The sequence below is a fragment of the Aotus nancymaae genome, unplaced genomic scaffold (assembly GCF_030222135.1).
Source record: "Aotus nancymaae isolate 86718 unplaced genomic scaffold, 86718_ANA_hifiasm-v0.15.2.pri h1tg000027l, whole genome shotgun sequence".
NCBI lineage: Eukaryota > Metazoa > Chordata > Mammalia > Primates > Aotidae > Aotus > Aotus nancymaae.
Window position 1 is genome coordinate 1,967,844 of NW_026988440.1, and position 25,989 is coordinate 1,993,832.

Consider the following 25,989-nt stretch of genomic DNA (forward strand, 5'->3'; position numbering starts at 1 on the left):
CACTTATTTGCATGTTATTTCTGACTGTCCTGCTAGAAGGAAACTACTACAAAGGCACAGAACTTTGTTTCATTCACTGATGAATCTAAGTGTCCAGAATAAGGCCCAGCCCATAGTAGGTACTCAAAAGAAAAAAGAAAAAAGAAAAAAAAAAAAACATTATTGAAACAGTGAAAAAAAAAGGAAACTGCCCATCCCCTTCTTTCCCTCTTCCCTCTGGGTGGAAACACAGACACGGTGATGGGAGCTGGTGCAGACCTTGGGTGTGCAGTTTGACAATGTATCAGAATGGCAGGAAAATAAGATTAAAGGAGGTGTGGGCCCCCATTATTGCAGAGCTCTGCACTACTTATGCCCAGCAAAAGAAACATCCCCTCATCTAAGCCACCATTATATTTGAAGTTTAGTTATAGCAGCCAGAAAGAATCTGCACCTAATTTATTGGGTTAGGTCCCAGTGAAAACTTCTCTGAGCACGTGTCTTCATCTCCAAAATGGGGGCTGGGCGCAGTGGCTTAAGCTGGTAATCCCAACACTTTGGGAGGCCGAGGCAGGTGGATCACTTGAGCCCAGAAGTTCAAGACCACCCTGGCCAGCATGGCAAAACCCTGTCTCTCCAAAAATTTTTAAAATTAGCAGTGCAGGGCTGGGCATGGTGGCTCACACCTGTAATCTGAGCACTTTAGGAGGCTGAGGCTGGCAGATCACTTGAGGTCAGGAGTTTGAAACCAGCCTTGCCAACATGGTGAAACCTTGTCTCTACTAAAAATACAAAAAAAAAAAAAAAAAAAAAGCTGGGCATGGTGGCAGATACCTGTAATCCCAGCTACTCAGGAGGCTAAGGCAGGAGAATCACTTGAACCCAGGAGGCAGAGGTCACAGTGAGCCGAGATCTCACCACTGCACTCCAGCCAAGGTGATAAAGTGAGACTCTGTCTCAAAAAAAAAAAAAAAAAAAAAAATTAGCAGGGCACAGCGTCACACACTTGTGGTCCCAGCTACACGGAAGGCAGAAGGTTGAGGCTACCATGAGCCACAACTGTGCCGCTGCACTCCAGCCTGAACAACAGAGCGAAACCCTGTCTCAAAAATAAAGTAAAACTAAACATCTCCAAAATGGAGCTAACACCTGCCTCGTGAGGTTTTCAGTAGGATTAAATGGCATTGCATATCTAGCACCATAGAGGACCCAGCCCAGGACAGGCTACTCAGAGCTGCTGGACAGAATGTACTCTGGGCGTGGAAGGGCCAGGCCCCTGAATTCCATGGAGATGAGACAGTGTTTGAGGTGGGTAGGGTGGCTGGCTGTGCTCCTGTGAATGTGAACTCAGAGGCTGGGCAGTGTCTCTGGCACTCAGGTGTCAAGAGCACTGAAGGTGGGGGCACGCCGTCTGCAGCACAGCCTGCAGCCCATCAGGTCTGGAGGAAGTCCTGCTTCTCTCAGCACCTCTAGGGATAGGGCCAAGGAACAAGGAAGCTTCCATTCAGTGAGAAGTAAAGGAGAAAGAGGTCAGTCCAGAAGGTAGGTAGAACCGGGACCACCATGCCCATGCTCTACCCCGTGACCAGAAAGCCCCTCTTCCTCCAGCGAGGAAGCCCCCCTCCTCTTTACCCAGACCAAATTATCAGGGGACAACTCAGAAGCACAGAAGTCACCACTAAGAGCAAAGGGGACCAAAGAGACATAAGCAGACATGTTTGGGATTTTAAAAGTTTATCTGAATCTCCTCATTCCCAAACTTCCAGGTGGGAGGCAGGCCAGGCAGTAACGTGAGCATCTCAAGGACACCACAGTCACTGCAACCAAGCCAGTCTGTTTCCTCATTTACGAAATGAAGGCGATGGACCACATAGTCTCTGACGTCCCACTGCATCCTGACAGCTGACAAATCTGTTTGTCCTCAAAGACAGGTCTGAGAGGGAGGAAAACTGATGGGGATGATGAGTTAGAGCTCCAGGCTCCCTGGGGTTGGAGGCTTATCCATCAGCTGCCGGAGGTGAGAAACTGCCTTGTCCAATTTTGACAATTCCAGCTGGAGGGAAGAAAGCTGGACCAGGAGAAAATGAGGTAAGGATCCAGGCATGAGGCCCACCACTCCTGGCCCACATTCCCTCTGGGGTCGGGCCTTCTGGGGGCCTCCCCTAACCTTACCTTTTGTTGCCTCTGAGTCTCTGCCTCCCCTTCTGATGGGGTTCTGGTTATGAGGCCATCAAGCTGCTTCTGCAACTTGTGCCTTCGGGCAGCTAACAGAGATAGCTGGATCTGGGGGTCCACCAGGCCCTGGGGAAGAACAGGGAGAAAAGGCTCAGACATCCGCATGCTGCCAGGCCTCCATCCTCCATTAGAAGGTCCCTTCCCCCGCTTTATAGAGCCCAGCCCCTCCCTCCCAGCATGCTTCCCAAGCCTGCCCTAAGCCTCCCCATCCCCTCTGGTCACCTGCAGCTCCATGTAGACCTGAACCGTGTCACTGAGTGAAGCCTGGGCCCAGCCAGAGGGAGCTGCTGCACCTGGGGGTAACAGGCCCACAGCCCCACAGTGGGCCAGGGTGGCCAGGGGCTCCAAGAAGTTCTCAAAGGGGCCCTGCTCCCCAGGCTCTGAGCTCTGCAGCAGCACTGGAAAGACAGAAACCATCAGGAGCAAGGCCTCAGCTCCTGCCTGCCTTCTAATGAGGGGGTCTATTCAGGCTCTCGTCTTTTCCCCACCAGCTCCCTCTTCCTGCAAAGAACCGAGCCCAGGACCCGCCTTGCCTCACCTCTGGGCCGGGCTTTGGTGAGCTGGTACGTGGCTCGGAGAGCCCTCAGCACCTGCACCGCCTCCTGGACCCGGGAGAAGAGCTGCTCCAGCTCCAGCTGGCGCCAGTGCTCCTGGAGATGAAGGACTCAGAGTTAGCAAAGGGGCTCCTGGGAGACTCAGTACCAACCCTCTGGCTCTGTCCTCGACCCATCTACCCCATCTCCTTAGGGCAAGGAGATCCGTCCTCAACACCACAGAAAATCCACTATCTCAAGGAACATGACAAAAAGTGAGGTGACATCTAGAGGTTCTAGATGATCAGTGTTAGATCAGTCAGTTTAGTCGCTCTGATTGAAATGGCCAACCAAAAATAAATTAGAATTTAAAATGAATTAGTCAAAACTCAAAAACAAATAAGTATAAAAGATATTTAAATAGTTAAATTTTAAAATAATTTTTGAGTGCATTCATAGCGTTATCCTTCTGAAGTTATTAAAGCTGCACTGAGATTCTGGGGACACCAACCCTCATCACAACCATGATATATACTATTACTCTTCCTAGTTTAAACATGGGGGAAACTGAGGCTCGATCACAACAGCTCAAAAATAGCAGTCTAGCAACAGAGTCCTGCTTTTGAGCACTATGCTAATACTGTCCCTCAAGACCCTAGGGTCACCACAGCCACCGTGCAGGAACAGTCCATCCTCCCCAGGGATCCACAGTACAGTATAAGCCATTCCTGCAGATGAGCCCCCTGCAGCGAACGCTTTCAGAAGGCGCTCCCCACCCTTCACCAGAGAGCCCACTCAGAGGTGTCATGTACCTGGGACTCACCAAGCTGCGGGCGCTGGGGTAGGGGGCAACCGAGATGCTGGGGGCAGGGGTGCAACCAGGCCTGGGGGGCAGCCTCTGCCAGAGCTCTTCAGCCAGGAAGGGCATCAGTGGGGCCAGGAGGCGGAGGCCAAGGTCAGCGCAGGAGAACAGGACCTGAGGGGGCCCCAGGGGGCAGGGCGAGTGCCGCAGCACAGGCTTCACAGCCTCCTGGAGAGGAAGCCGATGGTCAGAAGACAGGCCAGGGCCAGAGCCTTCCACCCCACAGCCAGCGCCCTACCCGCCAGCGGGACAGGCCATGGGTCCTGGGAGAGAGGAAGGCAGAAGCACTTAGCACGTCCGATATGATCCGCAGTCCCAGGACACACTCGGCGCAAAGAAGGGAAACCCAGGGCAGCAATTCTCAGAAGTACGTGGGGATAAGATTCCAGGGAAATGTGTATAGGGAAAAAAATCATTGAGTTTTTGATTTTTTTTTTTTTTGGTTTTTTGCTTATCAAAAGGGGACAAAGGTTTTTAAAAGGCTGAGCTAGGGCAGTGCTTCTCAGCCAGCAGCAGCACCACCTGGGACAAGAAATGAATATTCTTAACACCCACCCACCCCCACCCCAACGTAGGAGCCGCTCTGGGGCAGCTAGGGGATCCATGGTCAACAAACAAGCCCCGCGGGTGCTTTGGGTGTAGGACAGCGTGAGAACCCCTGGTCTAAAGACCACTGCTACCCGCTCCCAGGCCTCTCTCTGCACGCAGCCTGCCCACGGGCCAAACTCAGCAACTACTGGGACTGAAAAAATGCTCCTCTGCCTTCTGACCCGGACTTGTCAGACACTTCTAGAAGTCTCCCTCCTCATCCTCTCCCCAGGTGACAGGCAGGCAACAGTGCCTGGCTGCACTGCTGAAAGCAGTCCCAGGAAGAGGGGAACTGAGACTACTCCTTCATCTCCTCTCCTCCCATCTCCTGAAGGGACAATTGGGAACTTATTAACTCCAGAGCTCTACGAAATGGAATCAGATTTCCAGAGGAATTAGAGGCAGGTCTGCAGGGGTGGGAATGCCGAGCTTCCCCGAGCCTCACTCACTAGGTAGACGTCACAGAGGTTACGGAGCCAGAAGTGGTGCAGGGCGTGAGTGACAAGTGAGAGCTCTCGGTTGAGGAAGCCCCGCTCACACTCCCGGGCGGCCAGGGCAAGGCGGCTCAGGATCCAGGCGTCCATGGGGGAGGAGGGAGACAGCTGCAGGCAGACGGGGCTTCAGGTCCAGGACGGCCTGACTCCCCCTCCCCTGCCTTCTTTCCTTCTAGATGCCACCTCAGCCCTCTGACACCTGACTACCCCCACTCCCAAGCACCTCTGCTTTCTCTTACCTCCTCAGCAGCCTGTGGCACAAATTTCTCCCCTAAGGCATTGAGGATAAAGCGAAAGGCATTCCAGATCTTGTTGCAGAAATGTCGGCAGCTCTGGACCTCAGAGACGGACAGGCGCAAGTCACCCCCTGGAAGAAGAGAATGGAGGTAGTCTGCGTGTAGGTGGCGGCAGCACTGGTGTCCTGCCCCCGCACAGGTGCCCGCTGCCCTCTTGTGCAGGCTTACCCTGAACTCCGTGGGAGCAGAGTGTGAATCTCAGGGCATCTGTCCCACACTCAGGGATCCCATGAGGAAAGTCCTTTTTCTGCAACCAGAGGAAAGGTGGCAGATGCCTTTGCGGCTGCAGAGCCAGGACCCGGGCTGCGGAGGAAGCCAGAGGCGGTGAGCTAGAGCTGGGAGTGCGCAGGCAGCACCCACTTACCTGTGCCGCAGCCGCAATGGCCAGCTCTGCAGGGTCCAAATTTCCACTTCTCAGCTTTTCCTGCAGCACCTGGGGAGGCGGTAATTCATGGCCCAGGTCAAAGGCCTCCTCTACAAGGGTCACACTCATGGGCCTCACTCCTCCCTCAGTCTCCCTTCCTCTCTCCTGCGAACCCCACCAACCCTGTCCCTCCTGTGGGCGCTTCGTCCTCACCTGCATCTCCACCCCACTGATGATGTCTCTTGGGTCCAGCACATTCCCCAGGGACTTGCTCATTTTCCGGCCCTGCCTGTCCCGAACCATGGGATGAAGAAGCACCTGGGGGCAGGGAGGAGTCAGCAGAGGGGGGCTCCACAAGCCTTTCCTTGGGGGTCCCTTGGGATCTCTGGCCTCCATACTTTTGGAGGTGAATCGGGAAAAAGGAATTGGGAACATGGAAACAACCACGTTAGGAATTAGAATAAGGGAGGACAAGGTTTGGGGAACACTGGGGTCACAGAAAGGGATAGGGCACTGACGGGCTGTTACCTTGCTGAAGGGCAGCTGCCCCGTGAGCTGGGTCCCCAACATGACCATGCGGCCCACCCAGAACAGCAGGAGGTCACTGCCCGTTTCCAAAAGTGACAGCGGGTAGAAATGAGCAAGGTCTGCAGTCTAGAGGGAAGACAGCAGTAAGAGGTCCAGACCCCAGGCCCCCCTCAAGCCAATGAAAGGGCCTAGCCATCCCTTCCTCATAGTTTCCCCTTCATTCTCGCCCTCTCAACCCACCTCACCTCTTGGGGCCAGCCCAGGGCAGAAAAGGGGAACAGGGCAGAAGAGAACCATGTGTCCAGGACATCAGGGTCTGGGAAACAGAAAAGGAAGGGGGACAGTTGGAATCTCGGCTTCCAGGACCTCAGACCACTGCTGCCACCATTCTAGGCCAACTCCCACCCCCAGAGACCAGGACTGTCCCCTTTGGCTCCATTCCTAGCTTTCCTGACCCTACCTTCTCCACCTCGGTATCTGTTCCCCTCAAAGGCCCAGATGCCCAGTTCCCCTCTCCCCTGTACATCCCTCTCCAGCTCAGGCACTCACCCCTCTTCAGGGCCAGCTCTTCCCCTGGCCTTCCTGTCAGTTCTGCTGCTGCCTCTCTGGCCTCAGCCTCTGACCGTCCAACCACCCAACAGTCTTCTTCGCCCTGCAAAAGTAGGAAGGAGTCGGGGAGAGTGAGGAAGAACAGCTGATAGGTATAAATGTCACTTCATTTTCATGTCCTCTCATGCAGTCTTAGAGTGGCCAGGTTCCTCCAGGGTGAGATAAAGAAACCCTAGTTCAGGGAGCCTTGATGGCACAGAAGGTTAAGTGACTACGAGCATGAAGCACCTGAACAGGCAGGAGCGGGCCTGGCACTGCGGTGCTCTGACTCCTGGGCCAGGTACTCTGCGCCACACTCAGCCCTCCCAGGGCTTCTTCCTACCCACCTGGGCGCGGTCCTCTACAACCAGGTAGGCTGGAATCTGATGGCCCCACCACAGCTGCCGGGAGACACACCAGTCCCTGCCGGGAGGAGATCCGTGAAGTCTTAGAATACCCAGTCGGTCCCTCCTCCCCATCTCCACAAGAGTTCCCCTTACCCACCCTTACCCGATGTGGGCAAACCAGTGCTGCCAGCTCTTCTGGTGGAAGGAGGGACTGAGCTCCAGGGCCCCCGACTCCACAGCCTGGAGGGAATGGGGCCTTTAGACAATGTTTCCCTTCCTGCACAGCTGCACCTCCATGGATACAACAAGCAGCCTCTGAGGTCATTTTAAAATTCAGAAAGAACCTCTCAAGCCTCCTGCAAAGATTCTGGGCTTGAGTAAGGATATGAGCCAGCCCTTTCTGGGCTGCCCGGCCTCCCTCCCACACATCCTCTCAATTACCACAGCTGGAGAGGCCTTCAGGGCAGAGGTCCTTCTGCTTCCCACTTCTTCATTTCAGTTCTCAGGAAGCTCCCCCAACCCCTGGCCCGGTCCTTCCTACACTGCAGCCTCACCTGAGCAGCTCGGGCCCCCATTTCCCGGCAGCGGACAAACCACTGGCTCTTCAGCAGGTATTCTATCACGTCCCCAGAACGACTGAAAGGAAGACAGGGTGAGTCCACTGCTCCTCTGGCCCTGTGACTTCTCGCAGGGGCACAAGACCCTATGCCATGCCAGGCCCTTGGTACTGAGGATAAAATAGTGAACGAACACGGAGCTTGTATTCTAATGGAGGGGTGCAGAGCCCATCCTATTGTCACTCTTAAGCTTCATGCATTTCCTTTTGGGGGTAGCCCTTAGTAAAGGAGCTAAAATGAGGTTACCTGCAGATGGGTAGTACCATGGGGTGGTTCTGGAGGCCCCGGAACAGGCCCCGTTCACTCAGCACAGACATTATCTTTTCCCGGGCCACAAACCGTTGAAGACCCTAGAGAAAAAGTAGCAAAAGTAAAGCTGAAAGTCCTCTAGAGAAATAGGAAACTGGGGGGAGGAGTAGGCAGACAGGTGCCCCCAAAGGATGGGGTAACACAGGCTGGTACCACCTGCAGCCAGTCCCCACAGAGGGAGGTCATGGTCCCATCCTCCGCAATGACGTTCAGGGGGCTCAAGCCATGTCGGGCCCCCATCTCAGCATCAGCAGGACTGTGAGCTGGAGTCACCTTCACGGCCCCTGGGGGAGCACAGCCATGGTGAGTCCTGAACCTGACCTTGGCTTTTGCTTTTCCAGATGTATCATCGTCACCCGCACTGCCCCATCACCCGCACCGCCCCAGCCCCCGCGACTTTCTGTCTGTGCCTCCGTCCCATTCTCCACTCAGACCACCCTATGTGAGGCTCTCCCACCCCCACCTTCCTCCTCCTCCTGGTTCCCTCCCCTCTCCTCCAGGATCCCCAACTTTCTCTCTCTCCTCTGCCCTTCACTCACCTGTGCCCACATGTGGCTGAACAGCATAGTCTGTGATGAGGGGGAGAGGCTGCCCCATCAAGGGGTGACGAAGCTGTCGCCCATGTAGATGCTGAAGGGAAGGGAGAGGGATCAGGGACAGGCACCTGTGTGGGGTGGAAGGGTCTGGGTTGGGGCATGAGAACCTCAGGAATAAGAGAACAGAAAACGGAAGGTAGCGAGCTACAGCAAAGTCAACAAACTCTTAAGGGGCCAGAATATAGATATTTTAAGCTTTTGGCCTAGAGACAAATTCAGTCTCTGCACAATTACTCTATTCTGCCACTGCAGCAGAGCTGGAGAGGGTATATAATAGCCATAAATAATATAAAAGGCCGCACGCTGGATTAGGACCATAGGCCAGTCTGTCACCCCTGAGCTAGAGAAAAAGTATAAGAAGGTGAGGGAGTCAAATCAGAGCCCCTGCAAGTCTGAGAGAAGTCTCAGGAAAAGGAAGTAGAAGCAAGAGAGAAGGAGCCACCATTGAAAGCCCAAGAGAAGGCCAGGTACGGTGGCTCACGCCTGTAATCCCCGCTCTTTGGGAGGCCAGGGCGGGTAGATCATGAAGTCAGGAGTTCAAGATCAGCCTGGCCAAGATGGTGAAACCCCACCTCTACTAAAAATACAAAAATTAGCCAGGCGTGGTGACAAGTGCCTGTAATCCCAGCTACTCAGGAGGCTGAGGCAGAAGAACTGCTTGAACCCAGGAGGCAGAGGTTGCAGTGAGCCGAGATCGCACCACTGCACTCCAGCCTGGGTGAAAGAGTGAGACTCTGTCTCAAAATAAATAAATAAATAAAAATAAAATAGTAATAATAAACAAAACCCAAGAGAAGAGAAGGCCATGGGGGTGGGCAGGCCAGAGTGCAGTAGTGCACTGGGTATTACCGTGTAACGGGAGTCATCCGGATGAACAGCCACAGCCACGTCCCCAGGCAGTGTCTCTGGCCTCGTGGTTCCTACCACAACCTCTGTGTCTGGAGACAAACATTTAAGCACTTACAGCTGGTCATCATCCTCACCCCTCACTGCCAGCATAGCTAAAAGCAGTAGAACTGGAAAGGGGAAGGGGCAGGGCGTAGTCAACATGGAAGAGGACCCCGGGAGTGACTGGAAAAAAGTAGGAGCAGTGTTTATAGGAACCCAGGGTTTCCCGTAAGCTGATGACCAGAGTCCTGAGAGGGTGTCTGGTGCTAAGGAATTTGCATGGAAGAAATGGGGGCAGCATTAATTAAATCAACTAAAGTAGAATTCTTGCTGAGTACCCAGAGGACACTGGGGATTCTCAGTGTCCTATTCACAAATGCTGTACATTCTTCAGGGTAAGCACCTGTGCAGGGGCAGGACACCCAGTGCTGCCGCCACCTACACTCAGCTCCTCTTAAAAGAAGCTTCCTCTAACGATTCTAGCTCATCTGTCTTCCCTTTCTCTGAGCTCTTCAGAACATTTACCCTAAAAACCACACCTTAAAACTGATCTTATGTCTCTTTCCTGGGTAGCGCACTCCTGCAGAATCACACCAAGCTCTCGAAGGGCAGTGACCACATGCACTTTTGCACATCCCCCAGAAGACCCAGGCAGGGTAAGTGCCCACACTGAGGTGAACACTACCAAGGTTCCTATGGGAGACAAAACATGGGCTCCAGAAAGCAGGGAAAATAGAGGTAAATGGGTGACCCTGCAGAGGACTTTGCTCACCAGGCTCTCCATCCACGGGGAAAGCAACAGAAAATAGGAGGCCAAAAGACACAGGGGTGGGGCAGCCAGGCAGTCGAAGCTCTGTGTGGCCAGGCAGCAGCCGGTTCTCCACCTGGAGGCACCGAGAAGGCTGGGTCAGAGGGCAGCCTTTCTGCAAGGCTCATACCTAGGTTTCACTCTGCCACTCATCCACCTGCCCAGCCTCCCTGCAATCCATCTAAAAGCCATCTGGAGGATTCAGGAGCCACCTCCGTCTGCCTTCACCCAATGCTTGTGCAGTCACACTTCTAATAAATGTTCACTGAGCACTTAAGCCACGGCCAGGTTATCTTGCCAAGCACCTACGTGAATTTCATTTAATTTTTACAACACCCCACGATGCAAGCATTCCATCATCTCTAATTTACAGACTGAGGAAGCTGAGGCTTAAAGAGACCAAATAGCCTGCCAAAAGCCACAAAGCCCTCACAGGCAGGCCTTAGATTTGAATACAGGCACCCTAGCTCCAGAGTCTGAGCTCTTAACCATTGACCACTCTGCCTCAGAGCTCTCCCAAACCTGCTTCTCTCTCTCCACCTCACCTCAATGTCCGAGATGGCTGATCTTAAAGCACATGACCAGTTGACAAGCTGACGGTTCCGGTACAGCAACCCTGCCTTGTAGAGTCGCACAAAAGCTTCAGTCACAGCCGCTGAGGAGCCCTGGAATGACCTGAGTGTCCACCTCTAACAGCCGCTTCTCAGCCCATCTCCCTATTTAGGGACCCAAGCATTGCCACCTCCCTGTCCCACACAGATTTCTAAACATTCTCCAACGCTCACAGCGACCAAGGCACGGAACACTCACAGCATCCATGGTAAAACACTCTCGATCCCAGTCCAGGGAGGCACCCAGAGCTCGCAGCTGCTCACAGATCTCTCCACCTTTCCTGTACCCAAAGAGACCCTTGTCAGCAAATGCTTCCCAAGCACTTCCCATATACCAGGCCCAGCAATGCCTCCAGCAATGCCAGGTGCTGGAAGAAGATCAAGTGAGGATGGCATTGATCCAGCCTCTAGAGGCTAATAGAAACAGACTCACAAACCCAGTATGGAGTTTTCTAAGACATTAAAAGAGGCAGATTCTATAGGAAGAGAGGAGGGACAGCCACATTGTGGGATATCCAAGGATGCTTCACAGAGAAGGTAACATGAGATAACAGACCCGGAAGAATGAGGGTAATTTCATGGGAATTGGAAGGTGGGAATGGGTGAGTGGAAGAAGTTGAGATTTACACAAGAGAAAGTAGGGTAAGTAGAGAGAAAGAAAAAATGCACACACACACAGGAATATTCAAATACATATATAATACACACACACACACACACACACACACACACACACACACACAAATAAGGCTTGGAAATGCGACCAAACGTTAAGGGGCTCCAGAGCTTCCATCTCTGGGTTGGGAAGAGCCAGGGACTACAAGTCAGGAGTGATAGTGGTGGGAGGTAAGAACCCAAATCTGCCATTTGGGTCCCCCTACCCTTGTCCATCATACTCACGCCTCCTTCCACTGCCACACCTCCCTAAGGAAGTCCTCCCGGCTCAGCTCATGTCTCCTCACTCCCCGTTCCTTCCACAGTTGTTTTTCCACTATAGCCTGCAGTTGGATTCAGGGGAAATGAACAGTCAGGCTGGTTTCAGGGAAGAAACTGCTTTCACCCAAGAAAAGGAACATATAACAGAAGACATACTTGTGTAGCGATTCCTGCGTGATCGGAACCAGGGACCCACAGCACTTGATCCCCACGCATTCGATGCCTGCAACAGAAATGCCCTCCCCTGAGCACTTGTGCTTAAATGTTTATCCTCACTCATTCCTACCCTTCCTACTTCCCTTCCAAGAACTCAAGCAGCCTCCACTCCCCTCTCACCAGCGCACGAGGGCATCCTGTATGGCCACGGTGAGCGCGTGGCCGATGTGCAGGGAGCCAGTGACATTGGGAGGTGGGATACACATGGAAAAGGTCTCCCCTGTAGCTTGGGGCAGCTGGGCCTAGAGGAAGAAAAAAAGTCGAAGGGCAAGAGAGAATTGGATTGAGGAAATAGCACCCTCTGCTGTCTCCAAAGCAGAAAAAAACTTCAGGGAAGAACTGTCCTGCAAATAACAGGAGAGTGGAGAGGAGGGAATCGCCCAGGGTGAACCTGCCAAGAGAAATCTCTGGAGACACCAGGGCCAGAAAGAAGGCAAGGTCTACAGTGTGAGCTCAACTCTGAGGTTCCAGTTGTATTCAAGGGCCACTCTGTCCTGGAGACCATTTAGGACCTCTCCCCGCCAGATACTAACCTGATATTCCGGTTTGAAGAAGCCCTCTCGTACCCACCAGGGGTACCAGGCAGCCTCAACATATCGGGGGCTGTATGCAGGAGGCAGGGGCCCCGAGACATCTGTGGAGGCAAGGAGAGCTCCACTAACCACTGAACTTGTTCCCAAGCTGCATTTCGGCAGGCCAAATGGGTAACACAAATAGGAAAGAAAAGGCCTTCTTACTTATTCTACTTACCTTTCTTTTCACCGGGTTTCGTAGGGATTTCATACAATACTACCTCCTTAGGACTCCAGGCCTTAATGGATTCTGCAGGCGACTGAGAAGAGAAAGCAGAAGAGGCTGCGATCCAGTATACCCCAGACATCTGCATTTCAGCCCATCTCGTCCAGACCCTCCCAAATCTCAGAAACCCAAGGACAAGCTGTCTGACCCCTAACCTTGCTCTCCCCTGCTATCCCAGCCTCCAGAGTCGCCTGCTTCTCTCGCAGGCGCTTCTGTTTGGCTTCACGGTTCCTCCGGGAAATGGGAGATCCATGGGGTTCCGACTGTGTAGAAACGGGATGGAACCTGGGGAGGCCCCGTGAGGGCCTCAGCCACAAAAAAGGTGGTCGAAAAGAGGATAGAGGCAAATGAGGCATCAGGAGTATTTGGAAAGAGGCCGAGATCTGTTCTGGATAGAGAGAGAGAGCACATTAGGATACTGGGGTGGAGGAGGCTCACTCTCCTTGTTCCATCTTTCCCGGCTCTGATTAGCACAGGTCTGTTAATCCCTCCCACACCACGTTTCCTCCTGGAGGGCTAGAGTGGCAAAGTGTCGACAGACAGTGCCGTGGAGCCACGGAGACCAGGACTCTTCCGGAGCAGGGCCGGAGTGTCTGAACTTGGCCGTAACTACTGACACGAGAGGAAGAGGGCACAGAAATTCAGGGAGATGATGGGCATCAGCGCGCCCAGGAGCAGGCAAGGAGTCCTGGCAGGGCCGCTGCGATCTTCTCCCGCCTGGGGGCCTCCTGCAGCGCCCACAGCCCGGCGCGGCCTGGCCTTCCCGCCCATCCCAACGCGTGGACCCAGGCCCCGCAGCGCTTCCCACTTCCCGGAGGCCGCGCCGGCGTGCGCTCACCGGGAGACCCCGCCGCAATCCCAGGGCGCGCCGCGGTGGCAGGTACTGGGGACTCCACCTACCCCCACCCTGGAACTTGGCCCGGGAGCCGCACGGCGCATAGGGGCGGAGCCCAGGCTGGCGCATGCGCAGCAGCTGGCTTCGGGCCCCACCCTCTCCCTCCCGGTCCAACGGTAGTCAACGCAGAGAGGACGGCGTTCGCAGCGAAGGCACACCCCACAGGGAGGCGCCCGGGACCGCACTGCTCACTATCACAACTTTATTAGACAAGAGAAGTCCCGACGCGTAAATAAAAAACACCTGAGTTCTGAAGCCCCGCCCCGCCCGACCCCGCCCGGGTCCAGGTCCTGCATGCTCAGGAGCTGTGTTTCTGCCGCTTCCAAAAGCGCTTGACGTCGCTGTGCCCGGCTGGGGTCACCACCATGAGCCTCTTGGCCGAGTTCTCGAACACGAGCACGCCTAACTCCCGCGCGTGGGCCAGCAGCAGCTCAAAGTCCACTTGCGACAGGAACTGGTTATACAGGACGCCTGGGGTCGGCAGAACGGGAGGGGCACGGGGAGAAGATGAGAAAGTGAGGCTCGGAGCTCCTGCTGGAAATCCCCCCAGCTCCTTCGTGGCAGCCCTGGAGAGCGTCTGGGCTTTCCCCCACTGCAATTTTAGAAACTAATTATCTATGCTAGTCTGCTCAGGGGTTTATCTTAATACCAGTGTGATCGGTCATATTCATAAAGGCCCAATAGAAATTACTGTGAATTATTCCCTCCCCTAGCCAAATCCAAAGTGCATTGATTTGGGATGATTTGTTTACCACCGACTCACCCCAAAACAAAAAACTCTCCTGCCAGCTTTTTTCTCCTATTTCATGAAGTAAAAATTAAAATGCAGGGAAAGCTTTTACAGCTTATCAACACTGAATTGTCTGCCCATCCTCTGACCAATGACCAAGACTTGGCCACCAAAAGCGACTCACCCTCGGTGAACCGGAGTCTGTCCCTTTCCAGCTCCCAGAGCCGGATCTGGTCAGTGATGGTGGGGGGCAGCACAGGTGTCTGCAAGGAGCAAGGGTTGGCTGTAGGGACTCAGGAATACTGCCCCAGACTACCCAGCCCTCCGCTCCTTCCCCAGATTTGGATGCCCCTTTTTCTTTTCCATAATCTTTCTCATCGCCAGCTGCCAGCCTCTCACATATTGCAGCCTGTCTGTACCTGTTTGAGCATCACTGGATGGGCCCTTGTCCTTAGGAAATGGATTATCTAGGAAAACAGATAAGAATGGCATGAGGGCTCCAGCAAGAGGGCAGGAAAGCCATCTGAGCTGTCACCTAATGTCACTGGAACATCAGCTTTAAAAACTCGTAACTGCTGTCATCAATTCCACCCATCCCAGTTCAGCTGTTATCCCAAGTTGCTGCTCCCAGTGGTCACGTCTGCTATTCCTTCTCTGGCACATTCGCCCTTTCCAGTAATGTTTTGTTTTTCTTTCTTTAAAATAGCAACAGCTACTGTTTTTTTTAGCACTTATTGCATGGCAGGTGCTGAGCTCAATGCTTTACCCCAATTCTTCCAATGAATTATCCCAACAACCCTGAGGTGAGAACTGTTATTTACTAGATGAGGAAACTGAGGCTCACAGGGGCAAAACAACTAGGTCTAGTTTATGCAGTTAGGATGTGGTGGTGCCGAGGCACAAATCCAGAGCTATACCTCCGCCTTCCATTTTCTCCCCCTCAAGGGTCTGCCTATTCTGACACCCAAAGCCTTGATTTCTCTTCAAACACAGACAACTCACCACCACCTATTATAACAGACTCAGAGCTAGCCTTCCATAATGTGAGCACCCTGTACCCCATAGCCCAAGTGCAGCCTGTCTTCCTGCTCCACCTCTCCCAAGTGGGAATACCTGCTGGGCTGTGATGCCACTGGCGATTGCCTGCTGCACACTCTCCCGGGTCACCTGCGCCACCACCATGTTGGGGAACCGATAGAGCATCTCAGAGAAGAGGGCAATGAGAGCAATCTGCAGCTCCGACTCTGAGCCAGGGATAGAAAGAGGATGAGGAGGCCACCCCCACACCCAGACTCCCTCAAGCCCTTCTTTCAAGTGTCATGAGAGGTGTCAGAGAGCTCTGTAAACTGCCAGGTAAATGTAACATAAACTGGCATTCCCTCTCCCCCAACCTGCTCTCCCAGGGGCCCTCTGTCCCGCCTCACCCGTGTAGGCATACAGTCGGCAATTGGTTTCCACAACAATGAAGCCTGGCTGATGCACAGTGCCCCCAGCTCCAGAGACACCTGATGAGAGATTGATGGCCAGGCGTGTGGGGTAGTAACGCCGAGACTTCCTCTGGAAAGGATAGAAAGGCAGATGCCTTGTCTCAGAAGTCACTGCCTTACATCTTTCTATCTGAAATATCAGACCCCTCCCAAGACACAGAACCTCAACCCCCAACTTCTCTCCCCCGAGAGACCCACATATTCAGTCCTGCTACTGCTCCAAGACCCCACTCTTTTTTAATGATGAAGGCAACACACCACCCTGTTTCTTCCCTGGAAGCCACTTATTTAGGCGCTCATACCTTCCTCTGGAAAACAAGCCCAAACTCACGCAGATGTTGCAGGAAATTCAACAGAGAATCACTCATACCTTCCACAGAGTAATCCTGGGGATGAGAGGTGACCAGCTGGGGTCCAAAACACAACCCACCCACCCCCAACCCCACACATTCATTCTTTTTTTTTTTTTTGAGACGGAGTTTCGCTCTTGTTACCCAGGCTGGAGTGCAATGGCGCGGTCTCGGCTCACCGCAACCTCCGCCTCCTGGGTTCAGGCAATTCTCCTGCCTCAGCCTCCTGAGTAGCTGGGATTACAGGCATGCGCCACTATGCCCAGCTAATTTTTTGTATTTTTAGTAGAGACGGGGTTTCATCATGTTGACCAGGATGGTCTCGATCTCTTGATCTCGTGATCCACCCGCCTCAGCCTCCCAAAGTGCTAGGATTACAGGCTTGAGCCACCGCACCCGGCCACATTCATCCTTTCTCCGTCCATCTCTGCTTGTTCTGTGTTCATTCTTATCTTCTCGCTCTACTGCCCCACAACTTGCTTTCCCCTTTGCATCTCCATACCCGTCAGCCCCCTGCTTACCTTGCCCAGAGTAGAGAAGCTGAGCTGGAAGAGGAAGGAAAGAATCTCTACTAGGTCCATGCCCCGGCTCTAGGGAGAAAGAGGCAGAGACAAAGGAGAGATGGGAGGGAGACAATGGGAAGAAAGGGACAAAGAAGAGAAAATTAGAGAACAGTCCATAGGCAGGAGTCTCTCAGAGAGACCTGAGAGGAGCAGAGCATGCTGGCAAGTGGCCCCCACCTCCTCACCTGGGCTGTCTGCAAATACTGCAACATAAAGTACCAGAGCTGGGCTGGGGTGTCCAGCAACAGGAACTGGAAGCCAGCAGAAGTAATGCAGGGCGGCTCTCCAGGTTCAGTACTAAGGACAAAGATCGGGACAATGATGGTGATATGCAGAGAAAGGCTACTATGCCCACTTGTCCACTCATGTTTTTTTTGGGTATCTCTGGCTATATTCTACTCAGCTTGCCTTTTCCAGACAATGTCCTCTGATCTTGACTAGCCCCAGATACCATTTTTCAGAGACTCAAGGTGATAGCACAGCAGCAAGCTGCTGTACCTCTAACTTCCTTACCTCTTCATGAGCCCAGCCTGGCTGAGGAGCTGAGCCAAGTCCTGGCTGACAGCTGCACTGGGGGAGCCCACCATGAAGTGCAAGACCACCTGAAGAACAGAAAGAACAGGGAGACCATGCCCCAAGGGCCATAGGAGGTAGAAGCAAAGTCCCAAGTGCTTACCTCCCATCGCTCCTCAGCGTACTTGTCAAGGGAGGGAACATCCCGGGCATGCTTGTCTGGTCCCAGCTGACTTGTGTCATCAGACCAGGCCTTCCCCCTACATCCAGGATGGGCCAAGAGTAAGGAACCCTGGCCAGGCACTGTGGTTCACACCTGTAATCCATGTACTTTGGGAGGCCGAGGAGGCAGATCACTTGAGGTCAGGAGTTCGAGACCAGCCTGGCCAACATGGTGAAGCCCCATCTCTACTAAAAATACAAAAAATTAGCCAGGCGTGGTGGTGGGTGCCTGTAATCCCAGCTACTCAGGAGGCTGAGGCAGGAGAATCGCTTGAACCCAGGAGGTGGAAACTGCAGTGAGCCAAGATTGTGACACTGCACTCCAGCCTGGGTGACAGAGCAAGACTCTGTCTCAAAAAACAAAACAAAACAAAACAAAAAAAGAGTAAGGAACTCTGTCTGTGTTCCTTGCCGCCCTTCTGCCATCTTTCCACCCTTATCCTCAGGGGCCATGACTGGGGGACATTTCCTACACCACACAGCTACATCTGTCTAACTTATTCCTAAAGGAGCTCCCCAAGGTGGAGACCACAAGGTTCCAGGGAGGCCCCCATAAGCTCCCCCTCGCAAAGTTTAATAGCAGTTTAATTAGCAGCAGTTCCCCTGGACTAGCTTAGGAAGAGACAGAAGTGACATACCCACCCAGAAGGGCAATGCGGAGGTTCTGGCGGAAAATGGGGTTGAGGATGAGACCCTGGAGCCCGCCTGGGAGCAGCTGGGTGTGCCAGATCCGGAGGCCACTCAGCAGCCCTGTACTTTCCTCCTGAGCCCTGGAACAGAAGCAAAGAGGCGAATGGGGGTGTCTGGAGAACAAAGAGAAGGCCCATAAAAGTTACCATTCCTGCCTGTTCTGAACTTGCTGATCTTTGAACTACTGTTCCACAGAGTGAAATCAGTATCTTCTTAAGACAAATGTCTTTACTGCATTACCTATCAGAGCCTCACTGCAGATAACACACATAACTCTCTAAGAGGGAAGATACATTTGAAAGCAAGAAGTCAGCTGGGAAATAAATAAAAGGGAAAACACAGTATGCAGCATTTCCTAAATGTATTTATTTTTAAATTTTGTGATATATTAATATTTCCTGGAAGTGCTCCAAGAAACAGCAGTTTGGGAAATGTTGCTGTTGAGAAATCTGTATCTGGCTGAGACTTACTTGCTGAATTCCTTCTTCACCCACAGGGCTACAGCAGCTTGTGGCAAAGGCTGCTCCAGAAAGAGCATCCGCATCACCCAGTTCTTAGCCAAGGATGGGAGCTCCCTGTATATGGATAGAGGTCAAAGGTTAATTTCAGAAGCTGCATTGTATCTGCATCTCTGCCCTCAATTACCTCTCAAACATCTCATCTCACTCCACCACAGCTTTACCAGTCCTGCTGTTTTGGCCTCCCACACTTTGGAGTAATTTTCAACCCTCACCCCCAGTCCCCACCCCCAATCCAGACTGCTATGCTTTAACTCATGATATTTTATTCCAATCCGCAGACCCCATTACATTTCCCTGCCATGAAGGGCTCCTCACCTGAAGACAGCCAGACAAGTGGCAGGGTGCCCATACAATCGGTCCAATACCCCAGGGCTCAGGCCCCCTAAGAATTCTTGCAAATTCCTGCATTGTAGGTGTACTCGGTTCAGTCCCCTTGAAGGGGTGCTCTCCATCACCTGAGGAATGCAAACGTCAGAGATGCACCCCTACCATCCATGCCAGTGTCACCCCGACCTTTCTAACTCTGATTCCAGATCCATGAGCCTCCACAATAACCTTTTCTGTGGCTTCCTTTCCCATGTCACTCATCTCCACCAAGTGACAGAATTGTTAACTGTCCTATGTTTGCAAGATCATTTTGTATTCAACGACTTGTCTCATCTTTGGCTAAACAGGGACAAAGAAAATTGAGCCCACACCTTTCTCTTCCATCCCTCCTGGTCCAGATCAGTCAATAAGCTCCAGATCTGCCCGTCCTTCCTATCTTCTATCTCTTAGCCCACTTCTGCTAAGTATGGCGATAACCTCTCCCCTTCACGCTTCCCAATTCTGAAGTCACCTTTTTTCCCTTCCCATTCACCCTGACCCACGCCTTCCGATCTCCTAGCTTCTCCCTGCCTTCCTCCCACACCTCGCCTCTCACTCACCTCTCTCTCTCATACCTATGCCACTTACCCTCCTAGGTCCCCTCACCACTTCTGTTGATCCTCCTCGTGCACCCCGAGTCTCGGGCAGTAGCTTAATCGGAGCCAAAGTATCGCATTGGCTCCCGGAGACTGAGGGAAAGATGGTTAAAAAAAAAAAAAAATGCCAGGAAAGATGGGAAAAGCGACGAAAGATTTCACAGACAAGAGCCCAGAAAGGAGAATTCAGAAGAGAAGGGAGGTAAGGAAAGGAGTGGAAAAATGAAGAGGGTGAGAATAGGCGCTGCACTCTCCCGGCGCGGGGGATGCTGGGAATTGGAGTCTTGTCTTTGCTCTCCTTGGAGCCGGCTGAAGCGCGTCTGACTACAAATCCCGAAAGGCACCGTCGGGAAGCCAAAAGGAGAAGAGCTGGCTTTTAATTTAGAGAGCGGGAGGCACCAGAAGTCAGGCCAGTTGGTTCCGCGAAGGCAGAAGCAACTCCGCCCACGCTGCTAACGGCGCTTCTAACCGGCCTGAGCAGGAGGCGGGTCCGGGAAAGTAGAAGTGCCTGGAGGACTTCTTGGCGGAGGCGCGCCATGGCGACTTGGTGGTGAGCCATTTAGGGGTAGAGGCCACAAAACTGGATTCCGTGAGCACAATTACTCCCAGTAAAATTTAGATAATACACACTCCGGGACGGGCGCGGTGACTCAAGCCTGTAATCCCAGCACTTTGGGAGGCCGAGGCAGGCGAATAACCTGAGGTCAGGAGTTCGAGACCAACCTGTCCAACGTGGTGAAACTCTGTCTTTACTAAATATACAAAAATTAGCCGGGTGTGGTGGCGGGCGCCTTTAATCCCAGCTACTCAGGAAGCTGAGGCAGGAGAATCGCTTGAACCTTAGAGGCGGAGGTTGCAGTGAGCCGAAATCGTGCCATTGCACTCCAGTCTGGCCGACAAAAGCGAAACTGTCTCAAAAAAAAAAAAAGAAAGAAAGAAAGTATACACATTCCGGACGGTTTCCACAAGTTAACGATTAACACCATCCAGTGCGCCTTACTTGGCCCTAAATACTCAATAAATCTTCATTTCTGCCTCCACCACGCCTCAAACCGTTTTCTTAGAAGACCCTGATAAATACCAGGGTCTTCTTTAAGAGACCAGCTGTTTGCTCTGATTCGATTTATGAACCTGCTACAGAGAAAGACAGAGGTCTTCACCCAAAGCCAGAACTACACATTTCCCCAAATTCCTATAAGCAAATTCTGTTATTCCCACTTTATAGACTGGAAGACTGGAGCCTGGCAAGATTAAGAAATTGGCCTGCAGCCTGGCAAGGTGGCTCAGAGTCATGACCCCAGCTACCAGCCTAGGCGACAGAGCAAGACTCTCTCTCTCTCTCTCCTCTCTCTCTCTCTCTCTCCCCACCCCCTTTCTCCCCCTCTCTTCCTCTCTCTTGCGCGCACGCCATTCTCCTGCCTCAGTCTCCTGAGTAGCTGGGACTACAGGCGCGCACCACCATGCCCAGCTGTTTCTCATATTTTTAGTAAAGATGGGTTTTCACCATGTTGGCCAGACTGGTCTCAAACTCCTGACCTCATGTGATCCACCTGCCTCAGCCACTGTGCCCAGCCTGAGACCCCCATCTCTTAAAAAAAAATGCCTACAATCAGACAGAAAGTGCCCAAGCTGGGATTTGAAGCACATTTGCAAGAGACCGGGGATCAAAATGGTAATGACTATGTACGACTTTGTTATACTTTGTAGCCTACCCATATTTTCTCTTGTCCCTGTTTCCTTAGCAATCAATATTTTGGGTTGTTTGTATGTTTTTTGTTTTGTTTTTTGAGACAGAGTTTCACTCTTGTTGCCCAGGCTGGAGTGCAATGGCGCGATCTGAGTTCACAGCAACTACCACCTCCCAGGTTCAAGCGATTCTCCTGCCTCAGCCTCCCAAGTAGCTGGGATTACAGGCATGTGCCACTATGCCCAGCTAATTTTGTACTTTTAGTAGAGTTGGGGTTTCTACATGTTGGTCAGGCTGATCTCGAACTCCCATTCAGGTAATCCACCCGCCTCGGCCTCCCAAAGTGCTGGGATTACAGGCGTGAGCCACCATGCCCAGTCAGCAATGTTTTAAAATCTTCAAAGAACAGCTAAAAATTGACAAAACTTCTTTATGGTAAGGTTGAAAGACAATTTACAATCTAGGAATAAATGGTTGTTGAAATAAGCAAAATACAAAAAGCTATTACAAAGCAATAAGAAAAAGAAACATAATAGAAAGATTGGGGCTGACCACTGCTTACTAATTAGCCTTGCTCAGCAAGCAGCAGCTAAAAAAAAGAGAGACAGAAAGAAAGAGGAAAGAAAGAGGAGAGAGAGAGAAAGGAAAGAAAGAAGAAAAGAAGGAAGGAAAGGGAGAAAGAGAAAAGAAGAGAGACCTGGGCGGTGGCTCCAGCCTGTAATCCCAACACTTTGGGAGGCCAAAGCAGGTGGATCACTTGAGCTGAGGAGTTCCAGACCAGCCTGGGCATCATGCAGAAACCCCATCTCTTAAAAAAAAAAAAAAAAAAAAAAAATTAGCTGGGTGTACTGGTGTGCTCCTGCAGTCCCAGCTACTCCAGAGGCTGTGGTGGGAGGATCACTTGGGCCCAGAAGATTGAGGCTGCAGTGAGCAGTGAGAGCACCACTGCACTCCAGCCTGAGCAACAGTGTGAGACCCTGTCTCAAAAGGAGAGAGAAAGAGAGGAGAGGACAGGGGGGAATTAGGGAGGGGAGAACTGGCAACGGGTAGGGAGCAGGAGAGAAGGAAAGAGAAAGAAAGAAAGATTGGCCAAAGCAAAAAGAAAGTTTAAACAAAATATCAGAAATTTTTAAAAATTAGCCAGGCCTGGTGCTGTGGTCCCAGCTACTCAGGAGGCTGAGGCAGGGGGATTGTTTGGACCCAAGAGGTCCAGGCTACAGTAAGCTGTGATCATGCCACTGCACTCCAGCCTGGGCTATAGAGTGAGACCCTATCTCCAAAAAAAAAAAAAAAAAAAAAAAAACAGTAAAGAAAAGAGAAAGAAAAAGAAATTAGCTGGGTGTACATACACCTGTAGTCCTAGCTAGTCAGGAGGCTGAGGTAGGAAAATTGCCTGAGTCCAGGAGTTCAAGGCTGCAGTGAGCTACAGTTACACCGCTGCACTCCAACTTGGCCGCAGAGTTAGACTCTGTCTCTTATAAATAAATAAATAGGCCGGGCACCGTGACTCACACCTGTAATGCCAGCACTTTGGTAGGCTGAGGCGGGCGGATCACGAGGTCAGGAGTTCAAGACCAGCCTGGCCAACATGGTGAAACCCCGTCTTTACTAAAAATACAAAAATTAGCCAGGCGTGGTGGCAGGGGTCTGTAATCCCAGCTATTCAGGAGCCTGAGGCAGGAGAATCACTTGAACCCTGGAGGCAGAGGTTGCAGTGAGCTGAGATCGTGCCACTGCACTCCAGCCTGGGCAACCGAGCAAGACTCCATCTCAGAAAAAAAAAAAAAAAGAACAGAGAGCCAGGAGCCCACAGGCCCACTTCCCACAGGCTTCACTGTTAACTGTTTTATTTTGGGCAAATTGCTTAACCTAACAGAATTCTTTTCTCTGTGAAGTAATTTTAACTACTTCATTTATTTTTGTATTAAGATATAATATGTAGTAATTTCAATACCTGGCATACAGTGGGTGCTCAGTAATATATCATCATCATTCTTATTGTAACTTTCGCTTATTAATCCTAGTTCTAGTTCTGTAACTACATAGAATCTGTGTTAGTCCATCAGGTATTTGATACAGTTCTTTCTTTCAACCAGTATTGAGCCCTGCATTCCAGGAATTTGCCCTCGTGTACCTTATAGTTTAGTGGGAGGGACAGATATAAAAAATATATATACATGCACAAATACATGTAAAATTACACATGTAATTGTGTAATTATGTGTGCTGCAAAGAAGAGATTCAATGCTCTAAGATTATCAGTAGGGGATTTGACCCGGTTGGGGAAGTCAGGAAAGACTGCTGGAGGGCAAGCAGGAGTTAACAAGGCACAGACTGCAGGGAACGTTGTTCCAGGTAAGGGAACAGCATGCTCCGAAGGCCACGTGGCAGGAAGGAGTGTGGCCCATTGGGCGAATCTGAAAGAAGGCCAGTGGCCCACAGAGGAGAGCAAGCGGGTGGGAGAGGATGCTGGAGAGGCATGTGGGGGCCAATCTTGGCCAGGAGGATTTTGTTCTTTAAGATGTATGAAAAGCCACTGCTGGGTTTGAAAGAAAGGAGTAGGGTCAGATTTATGTGTTTTAAAGATAACTGTGGTTGCAGAGCTGAAAACAACCCAGAAAGGAGCAGAGGCAGATCTGGGTGACCAGCTAGGAGACCACTGTAGGAGTCCAGGCGAGATGGAGGCAGTGTGTGGCAGGAAGGCGATGGAGAGATAGAGATGACGAGTTCCAGGGAGATGTGGGAGGCACAGTCAGCAGTGCTTTGTGCTGGGCTGGACTTGGGAGGTGGAAGGTAAGGGAGAAGGAGCGTCGGGGATGCCACCTTGTGCAGCTCGTGCAGCTAAGTGGATGATGCCGCCACTCACTGAGTCAGGAGACTGTGGAGGAGGAGCAGATCTGGACAAGCTGGGCCTGACATTTAAATTAACTCCAGGTGAGGCCGGACACATTGACTCACACCTGTAATCCCAGCACTTTGGGAGATCCAGGCGGGCGGATCACGAGGTCAGGATATTGAGACCAGCCTGACCAATATGGTAAAACCCCGTCTCTACTAAAAATACAAAAATTAGCCAGGCGTGGTGGTGCATGCCTGTAGTCCCAGCTACTTGGAAGGCTCAGGCTGAAGAATCACTTGAACCCAGGAGGCAGAGGTTTCAGTGAGCCAAGATCGTGCCACTGCACTCCAGCCTGGGCAATAGTGAGACTCCATCTCAAGGAAGAAAAAAAAATTAACTCCAGGTGGTTCTGTAGGTCTAGAGCTTGAAAGACAGTTCTGGGCTGAGAGATTTGGGTCATTAGGCTCACTGCCGTGGCTTCCATCGCTCATTATTCTGGGATCTAACCTATCGGTGCACAATTTAAATCATAGTGCACAGTGGTTTGACCCGTGGAGGTTTTAGCAGGACTATTAGATCCGTGACCTAGGCCCCAAGAGCCTATTAATTTAGCTTCACATTGAATTATCTTTATTGTGATCCTCATTATCCAATTGGCTCATTTTGTGAATATCATCAACCAAAACCCCAGGGTCTTTATTTCACATGAATGGCCATCAAGATCAGACTGCCTTGTCCAATCCCTGCAACTGACATTTTTTTTTTTTTTTTTTTTTTTTTTTTTGAGACGGAGTTTCGCTCTTGTTACCCAGGCTGGAGTGCAATGGCGCGATCTCGGCTCACCGCAACCTCCGCCTCCTGGATTCAGGCAATTCTCCTGCCTCAGCCTCCTGAGTAGCTGGGATTACAGGCACGCGCCACCGTGCCCAGCTAATTTTTGTATTTTTAGTAGAAACGGGGTTTCACCGTGTTGACCAGGATGGTCTTGATCTCTTGACCTCGTGATCCACCCGTCTCGGCCTCCCAAAGTGCTGGGATTACAGGTGTGAGCCACCGCGCCCGGCCCTTTTTTTTTTTTTTTTTTTTTTTTTGAGATAGGGTCTTGCTCTGTCACCCAGGCTGGAGTAAAGTGATGCAATCATGGCTCACTGCAGCCTTAACCTCCTGGGCTCAAGTTATACTCCCACCTCCGCCTCCTAAGTTGCTGGTGTGCACCAAGCCTAGCTAATTGTTTTGTTGTTGTTGTTAATAGAAATGGGGGCCAGAGTGGGCTCGCAATGTTCCACCCAGGCTGGTTCTGAACTCCTGGGCTCAAGAAATCCTCCCACCTCTGCTTTTCATAGTGTTGGGATTACGACAGCCGATTTTTTCTTTCCAACCAAATTTAAACCCTTCTGTTAGTTGCTCTCTTGGTGGTTGCAGCTCATCCTTCCAAGCCTGAGATAACTGAGGCTCTTGATTCTGGTTTCCATCCCCACAACCCATCCCCCACCTCCACTGGGGCATTTGCACACTTGACTGGCCTAACCCAGGGATTCCACCCCAGGATTTCCAGACCCTGGAAGCCAGATGGGTTCTAGAATTTGGACAAGAAAAAGAAATTACACCTTTATTTTTACTAACCTCTAATTGAAATTTAGCATTTCCTTCAATTATGAATATGGGTAAAACCTCCAGTACTATTAGCAGTACCTTTGACTTGTCACTAATTGACACCACAGCTACTTTTATGTCTCACTGTGATTGTTGTGGAAATCTCAAGTATGGCTTATGCTCATTAGTATTTGGAAAATGTCAGTAGGTTATTACACATGTTTCTAGATCTTATTAAATACATGAAAAAGAAGCACATTACTTTCATAATTTTTTAGCATTTTGGTAAACTGTTCCTATTGGTTTCCTTTATAATCCTGTAATTTGATGGGTTTTGTTGTTTT

At 51.5% G+C, this 25,989-nt stretch overlaps 2 protein-coding genes across 6 annotated transcripts; both read right to left on the reverse strand.

The window, feature by feature from the left end:
- Positions 1-1,696: 1,696 nt before the first annotated feature.
- Positions 1,697-13,538, reverse strand: VARS2 (valyl-tRNA synthetase 2, mitochondrial). Of its 4 annotated transcripts, XM_012433908.2 has the most exons (30): positions 13,432-13,498; positions 12,749-12,981; positions 12,546-12,627; positions 12,329-12,429; positions 11,916-12,037; positions 11,736-11,802; positions 11,544-11,641; positions 10,843-10,924; positions 10,578-10,697; positions 9,997-10,108; positions 9,186-9,274; positions 8,280-8,370; positions 7,897-8,024; positions 7,678-7,781; positions 7,369-7,450; positions 6,978-7,054; positions 6,815-6,890; positions 6,429-6,531; positions 6,125-6,195; positions 5,880-6,005; positions 5,565-5,669; positions 5,352-5,420; positions 5,156-5,234; positions 4,931-5,058; positions 4,647-4,799; positions 3,571-3,777; positions 2,753-2,864; positions 2,437-2,612; positions 2,152-2,280; positions 1,697-2,047 (listed from the first exon to the last, which is right to left on the reverse strand). In XM_012433908.2, exons 2-30 carry the CDS (start codon positions 12,947-12,949, stop codon positions 1,946-1,948), a joined length of 3,192 nt encoding a protein of 1,063 aa, XP_012289331.2. In that variant the 5' UTR covers positions 12,950-12,981; positions 13,432-13,498; the 3' UTR covers positions 1,697-1,945. The 4 variants fall into 4 exon arrangements, with proteins under 4 accessions (XP_012289331.2, XP_012289332.2, XP_064236688.1 ...); XM_012433909.2 differs by lacking the exon at positions 12,749-12,981 and having other exon boundaries at positions 13,432-13,538; XM_064380618.1 differs by lacking the exon at positions 13,432-13,498 and having other exon boundaries at positions 12,749-13,264.
- Positions 13,539-13,675: 137 nt separating this feature from the next.
- Positions 13,676-19,764, reverse strand: GTF2H4 (general transcription factor IIH subunit 4). Of its 2 annotated transcripts, XM_012433910.3 has the most exons (14): positions 19,519-19,764; positions 18,880-19,019; positions 18,514-18,618; positions 17,992-18,123; positions 17,295-17,391; positions 17,132-17,220; positions 16,804-16,915; positions 16,577-16,645; positions 16,008-16,091; positions 15,643-15,775; positions 15,332-15,462; positions 14,638-14,685; positions 14,403-14,481; positions 13,676-13,959 (listed from the first exon to the last, which is right to left on the reverse strand). In XM_012433910.3, the coding sequence occupies exons 2-14, from the start codon at positions 19,014-19,016 to the stop codon at positions 13,787-13,789; spliced, it is 1,389 nt and encodes a 462-aa protein (XP_012289333.1). In that variant the 5' UTR covers positions 19,017-19,019; positions 19,519-19,764; the 3' UTR covers positions 13,676-13,786. The 2 variants fall into 2 exon arrangements, with proteins under 2 accessions (XP_012289333.1, XP_064236690.1); XM_064380620.1 differs by lacking the exons at positions 17,132-17,220; positions 17,295-17,391.
- Positions 19,765-25,989: the final 6,225 nt, after the last annotated feature.

What these genes read in the sequence shown, in the direction of transcription:
- VARS2 (XM_012433908.2), bottom strand. Translation starts at nt 12,949, where the DNA reads ATGCCTCATTTGCCTCTATCCTCTTTTCGACCACCTTTTTTGTGGCTG. An exon ending in AGAGCTGGCCCTGAAGAGGG is followed by an intron (nt 6,196 to 6,428) that starts GTGAGTGCCTGA and finishes TCTGTTTCCCAG; the next exon opens with ACCCTGATGTCCTGGACACA. An exon ending in TCAGTGGGGTGGAGATGCAG is followed by an intron (nt 5,421 to 5,564) that starts GTGAGGACGAAG and finishes CCGCCTCCCCAG; the next exon opens with GTGCTGCAGGAAAAGCTGAG.
- GTF2H4 (XM_012433910.3), bottom strand. Translation starts at nt 19,016, where the DNA reads ATGGAGAGCACCCCTTCAAGGGGACTGAACCGAGTACACCTACAATGC. An exon ending in GTGAAGAAGGAATTCAGCAA is followed by an intron (nt 18,124 to 18,513) that starts GTAAGTCTCAGC and finishes CTTCTGTTCCAG; the next exon opens with GGCTCAGGAGGAAAGTACAG. An exon ending in GGCTTGTTTTCCAGAGGAAG is followed by an intron (nt 15,776 to 16,007) that starts GTATGAGCGCCT and finishes TATCCTTTCCAG; the next exon opens with AGGAAGTCTCGGCGTTACTA.